This window comes from Charadrius vociferus, unplaced genomic scaffold (genome assembly GCF_000708025.1).
Source record: "Charadrius vociferus isolate BGI_N301 unplaced genomic scaffold, ASM70802v2 scaffold514, whole genome shotgun sequence".
NCBI lineage: Eukaryota > Metazoa > Chordata > Aves > Charadriiformes > Charadriidae > Charadrius > Charadrius vociferus.
In genome coordinates this window covers 1,936,998-1,945,282 of record NW_009648118.1, presented here as the reverse complement: position 1 = coordinate 1,945,282, position 8,285 = coordinate 1,936,998, and the positions used below count along the sequence as shown (strand labels likewise).

Sequence of the window (8,285 nt, the reverse complement as noted above, 5' to 3'; positions counted from 1 at the left end):
CAAAATCAAGAGTTTCCTGGAAGGCAAACAAAAGGATCAGAATCCCTTGGCCTTCTGCCTTACCATACAGAAAGCTGACATTCATTGCTACTTCCTCCTCTGGAAACTTCAAAACAAGCTATAAAATTCACTTGAAAGAAGAAAGCCACTCTCTGTAGCACTATGCCCATATAAGAGCTGCTGACTAGCACCAGGTGTACTGCTCCTGTATGAGGAAAGCAGTGGAAGCAGGTCTATGGACCTTCTCTGTCTCAATTCTGGAAGAATTCAGTGTCTTCTTCTCACCTGGAACTGCACTCTTTGGCAGGAGGTGTGGAATGAAAGCAGGAGGATGTGGCAAGGATCACAAGGGAAAGAAAGCACAGCATGAAACTGAGCCTTGCCTTCTTGGTATGTGAACAGTAGACACACAGCTGAATGGGAAACCAATGAGAATCAAGGATTACCCCAAATTTTGGTGCACAGGAGCTGAGATTCACTCCAGTTCCTAAAAGTCAGGAGCGAGAAGCTACAGCTCTACCGACAAGTCCCAGCCTGAGGAAAGGCTTATGTGATTTATTGCCATTCTTCTCTAAAATACTGCTTTCATTTGGTGGTGTGAGATGCAATTTATTGCTTTATTTACTTAATTAATAATTTATTTGTTAAAGTCACAGGTGACTACTACTATACTGCAGATTGGTACACATACTAATTTTTAATGAGTCTGGATTCCTATTTTTCCACTGCGTCAGTAAAGTGTTGGAAACTATTACCCAAAGGAATCCCAGATGAATTTGCAATCCCTTGGAGTTCTTCATTGAAAGGATAAGGAAGTGTGGCAGTCAGATGAGCCTGAAAGGAAAAGTTTTGTACGTTACTTGTGTAAATTACAGCTATTTTGTTACTTAAAACAAACCTCTACCCAATAGCTACATCCTTCTCACAACTATTAAACTGAGTATTTAATTCCTCTGCAGCCTGTAGAACTTGAGGATGTTTGTAGAGTTCTTGGAAGACAAGTACATACTTAGGGAAAGTAAAAACTATTACTTATCAAAATACTGACATGTGAGCAATGGAGATTAGCACAGTACCTTAATTATTGTTAGCAGCAATAGACAGAACAGAGTGAAGTAGGACTCTCACATTGTAAAAGCTCAACTGGAACTGAGCTTGACGCCAGCGTTGAAGGGAATCCCTAACTTTCACACGCTGGCATGACTACCTGTATGTGCTCCCTTTATGTCAACCCCACTCAGACACACAGGGATACGAACAAAGTGCGGCCAGCATCACCTAAGGCTGCTGTAAATAAAGATAGAGGACAGGTTTGACCTTATGCTCTCTCTACTGCTACACTGTTTTCCCCTGTCCTGATTCTACGCCAAAGCCTATTTTAATCAGAATCAAATTATTTTTTAACATGAGGCCAGGTTAAAGTTGCCACCGTTATCAGACACTTATTACAGTCCTCAAAACCTGATTTTATTCTACTGTTTAAAAGGAGTTGAACATGGCAAAGAGAATTTCAGTGAAGTGTTTTGCTACAATGACTAAGTCAGTAGCATGTAAGCTTAGCGTGACTAATCCAAACTTGAAAAGATCTTAGAAAAAAAAAAAACAGAAGAGATACATGCATTTTTGGTTTGACAGTTTCAGAGTAATTCAGAGTAGGCAAGAAGGCAAAATTTCACCCAGAAGGCAAAATTTCAGACTAACTCTTCAAAACAGCATTTTTGTTCTGGAAGCGGAAGAATTATCACTTGTAAATTCTTCATTGCCAAGTTTAGTAGCATTCTAATTTCGGTAATCAGAGCATACAGTAATAAAATAATTAAGCTGCAAATACTTACTATTTTGTTATCCACTATGTCAACAACTTTGCCACTGGGGAAGAAGGTATTTGCTATGTCTTTAATATTCTGGACCACAGTCTTCAGCTAAAAAGAACAAGGGCTTTTAGTGAATAGAAGATCTTGAGCATAAGAATTGCTAGAATACTAACAGAACTCCTTCACACACTTTTCAAAAAAACATTTTGTTGAAAAAATATGTATTTAAGGAAAGTACTGAATGTGGTGTTCTTGCCACACCACCCCCAACTCCCCATTAGAGTTACTCCTCAAGCTTTATTCAAATAACTTTCTAGATTAGCTCTGACATATCCCTCTACCAGAGAAAATTAATTACAGGAAAAAGCCATCCTTGTCTTTTGCTCCTTTGATCACATTTTAATACTCTGCACTCTTCTATCTTTAAAAACGTTAATTAAAAGCTCTTTGCTTAAGCACTGATGTTCCTGAAGCTAAAAAGATTCAATAAATTTCTTACAAAAGTACATGCTTTCCATTTCCCACACGTGAATGGTCACAAATAGAGGTGCACTCCATGTGATCTAACTCCAAAGTACATGAGAGATAAAACCTTTCAGAATTTAAGGTGCAACCTGAAGCTTCCAATGCCCGCTGGCTTAAATGAGACTTTTAAAATAAATATTATGGTGTTAAGTAGAATTTGTCTGGCTTTCAGAGTTGAAAGGTCAAAGTCAGCAGGGATACGGCAAAAATCCCTGGCCTTTTTTGAGATATTAAGCATTACTGAACTGAGTTTTCAGCAACCTTCAGAAGAACAGCTGTTCTAACTAGTTTGAAATAGGCTCAAGTATTTTTAAAATTACTTCTCCCGTGTAAACCCCAGTGCTGCAACCAGCATCCTTGAAAAGGGCAGGAAGTTCTTCATTTCCCCCTCGCCATTTCATCACCTCATGCAGCATTTTGAAAAAAGCAGGGATGCGCAGAGGAGAAGGGATGCTGCCTCAGTTTCACTTCAGTTTACTGAGGCTGTTCCTTGGGTGTACTCCCCCCCCTTCTCTATGTATTACTTCATGACTAAAGATTAATGAAAGCCTGCTTTATGCCGCACTGTTTTCTATCCCAATCATCAGTGCCCCTATACTTGATGCTGCTAGCTCAAGAGTTGAACAGAAAAAAAGGTTTTCTCAAGCAGTTATTTTAGTCTAGAATAATACTAAAATAGTCAACAAGAAATATTATCCCTTTCAGAGAATTTTAGCACAGTTATTCCTTTCCAAACCTTATTTCAAAATGAAAGGCCACACGCTAGTTTTATACCTGCTGAGCTTCAAAGCAAGCTCTGCACTTCATACCTCAGTCTTTTTGTCGTGCATCAAGTCATCCCATCTTTTGCTGGCAGGTAAATCAAGATTTATGACATATGTGGGTACATTCCCTTTGAATCTGAAAGATAAGCATCAGAGTTCAAATTTAAAGAAGGCTTTGAAAATACATTTGACAAAATAGGAGCTTCCCACCTGTAACTAACATTTTCTTGATCTGCAACAGGAGCAAGTTAAAAAAAAAAAAAACTGTTCAGACTTGAAGCACTACTTTTCTGTAATTTGTAGACTAGTTGAGTAAGAATACTTACGTTGGTCCTGAAGGAGGGTATGTTTTACTCCTGCACTCTTCTCCATACTGTAAAGACAGTGAAACATTACTATTTAGCTTTTTTGTTAAAACACTTTATTATTCTAGCAGACTTAGTTTTGAATTAAACATTTAGGATTAGTCAGCTAATTCAATCCATGATGACTTGATAATAAAGGAAAAGAAATTCTTGGGACTGGGGAAAGGGTGCAGAGGATACAAGAGGTAGGGGACAAACAGCAACATCCCTGTATTGTCTGACTGACCTTTAGACAACTTGCCTAATGTAGTCCAAGGCAAGCACAAGTTTATGATAAATACACAAACCCATTTTTACTCAGGGTGATTCAGTAGAGAGCACTTCAAAAGCATATTCTTTAGACAAGTTCAGAAACTTTAAATCTCAGCATGGACCTGTTTGTTCCATCCATTCAATTCAAAATCTCGTTTTATAGCATCATTCATAATTACACTTACTGCTAAGCTTCACTTTGTAGCTGGGGCAGAGAAAGCACACTGAACTTTGGGCAAATTACTCAGCCAGAGGAATGAGCTATACGGCATGACTTTGTGTGGAAAAGCGCTGCTGAACTCGTGCTAAATATTATGTGGGTGCATTTCAGGAATATAACTAAAAACTAGTCACCTTCATTCCTGTAAGCACGTCTAGTTACAAATGAAAGTTTGAGAACTATATTTAGGCATACTTAAAGTGAACGCAAGGGTGTTTTCCCATCGATTACATAAAGCATGCATATACATACATAAACATACGCATGCCACAATTATAATTGCATGTTTTACGCAGTGAAATACAAGCAAATGCCTACCAGCTGCACTTGTGCTTCAAGCCAGTTGAGAGCAGACCAGTTCTGGTCCCTGAACTATCTGAGCAGATCAGTAAGCTCCTAACAGCACAGTACGTCCCTCTAGGAAAAACGAAAGGCACACATGCTATTCTGGGAGTCCCTACAAAGGCTCCTGAAGCACAAATGTTTGGGAGACAGAACAGAAACAAAAATATGTAGGGAACCTTCCACCACTTACCCCCATCCCTGCCCTCAATTTCCAATATTTATTTGGCTGTACTAATTAGATTACTTTACTAGCGTGTCCTTATAATGCATTCTGGCTCCAGTAAAAACTGAGACAAGATCTCTAGCAGCTCCGTATCCGGGACAAACAAGCTAACTAATGTCCATGTTCTCCTTGAGCTAATCACATTATCTGTTTTTAATGCATTAATCTAGAAAACACAATGCCTTACAGAATGCCACGGACTTTAAACACTGGCATAATTTGTTACAACTGGAAACAGGAATTTTAAAGTGGGATTGGCTTCTGTGAATTATCACGTGTTTTCTTTCTGTATTGTTTCCAGTAGGTGGGAGAAAGCACAAGATGATTTTTGGTTTTTCTACACGCAAGGTGAAGGTATAGGACCAGCAGCTCTGTGCTTCCTAGATTTTACTGCCGTGCAGTTATAGCCTTTGCACAACTGGAACAAAAGGTCAAACACAAGAGGCCATTTAATTTTCAAAATGAGGAAGTTTCAAAACAAGGAGGGTAGGGGAGGATATCAGATGACTAATTAGGCAACAAAAGTCAGAGGCTTCCTGCAAAGCCAAGCAAATACTTAACAGCATTAATGCAATTGTCTTGTGAAACTTTCCACACTGCAATACTAAAATCAATCAGAAAAAGTGACATTACATATACACTCTACTGCAATGGATGCACAGATCTGGACCTTCAGGAAATGTCTGCTGTCAAAATATGCTTCTTGACAGATAAAGCCTATAATAAATTACCCAAAATGGATAAAAGTTCAGTTTATCTGTCAGTATAGCCCATATGTACACAGAGGAAACACTGGCAACCATGCAAGCTGATCTTAGAGGATTTTAAGTGATGGTCCAGGTGCTAAATGTTACATCACTCCTGATGCTCTCTCCTGAGATTTTAATCTTGTATTTGAAGCTATTTTTATCATCCCAGCCACAACCTAAGCCACAAAAGAGGTGGGGAAAGCAACAGTTAAAGGAGAGATACAGAGAATAGAGAAAATGTTCCCTCCTTACATGTCAGTAATTTTAGACTTCTCACCTGTCTACGTATAAAGCAAGCTAAAGAAACCCATAATCCCCAAAACAATCCATACATCCTCCAAACCCATTAGTATTGATTGAGATATCTGAAGAAAACTCAGATTATTAACCATTTCTTTAGGTAAACTATTATATGTGACACATAAGGAGTAACTTAAAAGATGTCAAGACAACCAGAAAACTAGAAGGTTTTTGTTTGGTGTTGTTTTGATGGGTTTTTTGGTTTTTTTTTTTTTTTTACACACACACACACAAAATTCTAATGAGGAACCTTTTGCAATCAGCTAAAGACTAACTGCAAACTTTTCTGACAAGGCAAAAAGAAAAAAAGATACCTAAACAATTTCCTTAAAGCGAAAGAAAAACCACCAGGCACTTTCTATCACCAGAATGAAATAAGCAGCTATGAAGTTACTGCTGTGGTCAGCGAAGCAAGATCCTCCCTTCTGCAGAGGCTTGACACTGGAAGAGGAACACTAAATGCTGTCTGAAGAGAGGTAGGAACAGCCTTCCAGCACGAGATGATCTCCTCGAGTTTCCAATGTGACAAGCCTGAGGTGGTCTCCCAGAAACAGCCAGCAGAAGCTGGCTCCAAACATGAAGCCATCACTATAAATTTGCTTTTCAAACATGCATTGAACCTCCTAGAAGGAATACAGTTATTCTTGAATCGTGACTAATGTTCTTCTTTTTTTTTTTAATTGTCTGTCACTAGTAGGTTGCATATTTTGATTATCTGATGTACTGCTGACTTTAGAAGTTGCATGTACACAATGATACAAAAATGGATGCGTGGCACCATAGGATCAAATCACTAAAAGAAAAAGAACACAGTGGAGAAGAAAGACAGTATGGTATGGGGAAAAATTGAAAGAATAAGAAAAAATTGAGGTAGCACAGAAGATTTACATTATGACCAAGTGTATGAAAAAAAAGCAGAGCAGAAGAGGAACGAAACAGGTAACAAACTGCCAAGAGGAATTTCTACGTGAAAAAAATAATCAGGCAATAACAATTATTCACTGCAGTAAAGAAAATTAATGCAAGATTTAATGATTGCCAAGTAAATGTTTTAAAACCTAGCCGGACTTCATTAACATGAAATAGATTGAATGTAGCTTGTCCTGTCTACAGAAGGCCAGCACTAACCCTTTCTTTACTACCCTCAACAATATTTTTCACATGGACCCTCTCTGGCATCCTTCCTTAATACTCAGTGTTTCTCAACTTCATATTTAAAAATAAATATAAAATGACCTCTTTGAGCTATGAAATACAATTTAGGGGTAAGGGTAAGGACACATCACTCAATCTCTTTCAGGCAAAATAATCTGTTGTATTCAGCACCTTTCAGTCTACAAACTCTGGGGTCTAACCCATTTTTCTCTCTGCTCCTCTTCCCTTACAGGAGTCTGCCAGTGCAGCACCCCATTGTGCTGCAGCAGTCCCAGTGCTCTTCACCTTTCTGAACATGGAAGTTCAGAGTACTTTTGCAGCACTGCAGCAATGGAAACTGAGTCAATTTAAAATTGCAGTTTGGATAAAACGTTCGGTATGGTTAAGGGGGCCTGACCGCAAGCTAAAGTGACTGACAGTCTGTACCACTGAGATGTAATTCATGGCATTTAGCTTCCATGTTCTTTGTTAACGAAAAGAACCCAATCAGCTGTACGTAGGAAGACAACAACCGCTGCTCATTCTTCAGCAAATTATGCAACTCAGCATCTGAACCAAAAATAACATTTCCAAGCCCGATATCTGGCTGCACAGCAGCACAACCAGCACCCTGGACACCCAGTGGATATTGTGCAAGCATAAAGATGTATCAAATGCAATCAAATGCCAAATCAAGCCCTAATGATAGAGTTTGCTGATAGCTGGCACTTTCACCCTCAGTCCACACCCCAGGAAGCTTTTGGCTAAAATTCTGTAAGTGTTTTAAGCTGGAGTTGGTTTACAATATTGGGAAGGTGCTCTTGGGGGTGGGGTGGGGATGGGATGGTGTGTGCAGAAGAGAAGGGGGCCTAATTTTGTATAGTCAGGATGCTAATGGAACGTGGGTCATTCAGATGTCCACAGTCCTCCAAAGCCTTTCCTGCAGTTCCCCCCTCTCCCAAAACTCATACTTGTTCTCCTGAAATCAATATATTTTGCTAGGAAAAGTCTTAGAACAAGCACAAAAGAATACAGGAAGCAGTGCGCTCCCAAAATATTTAAAGATGTACTGCAAAAGAGTATTCTGAAACCTGGAGATGCTTAAAAGCCTGTCCCCTTCAGAGAGGACGAGGAGGTTCAGAAGCTGAAGAGGTAGAAGAGTGCTTCAGGAATAACAAATACATCAGGATGTAAGGACAGCTGTTGACATGCCCAGGAGATGGAAGCCAGCCTGTTCCAACTAACTAACTAAATCACACACACCCCCACACCCCCTCGACTTCACTATTCCACCAAAAATTAAATACTTCACTTATTAAGTGGGAAAAAACCCAAACTCCAAACAAAAACTGACACCCCGAGCCCACCTGCTCTAACCCCCTCCCCTTTGCTATAGCAAACATACCCAGGTTCCAAAGCCTGTGTATTTGTAGTGAGCCCTTCTTAATTTTCCTTTCGAAAACCACAGCTTTGGTGCAACGTTACGATATTTACGTTACAGATATAGGTGAAACTGAAACGCAGGAGCGAGCAAGGGCTTGTGAAACACACCCGACGAACACCCAGGCTTGCTCACGGCCGCCCCGGCTGCCAG

General features: G+C 39.6%; 1 protein-coding gene across 1 annotated transcript in view; it reads right to left on the bottom strand.

The window, feature by feature from the left end:
* Positions 1-4,481, bottom strand: part of ASAH1 (N-acylsphingosine amidohydrolase (acid ceramidase) 1) — an 11,477-nt gene extending 6,996 nt beyond the window's left edge. The window contains exons 1-5 of the mRNA XM_009883919.1: positions 4,476-4,481; positions 3,430-3,476; positions 3,149-3,239; positions 1,836-1,922; positions 756-834 (exon numbers count right to left, since the gene is read on the bottom strand). Of these exons, the coding sequence (XP_009882221.1) occupies positions 756-834; positions 1,836-1,922; positions 3,149-3,239; positions 3,430-3,476; positions 4,476-4,481 (310 nt within the window). The remainder of the gene's footprint in view (positions 1-755; positions 835-1,835; positions 1,923-3,148; positions 3,240-3,429; positions 3,477-4,475) is intronic.
* Positions 4,482-8,285: the final 3,804 nt, after the last annotated feature.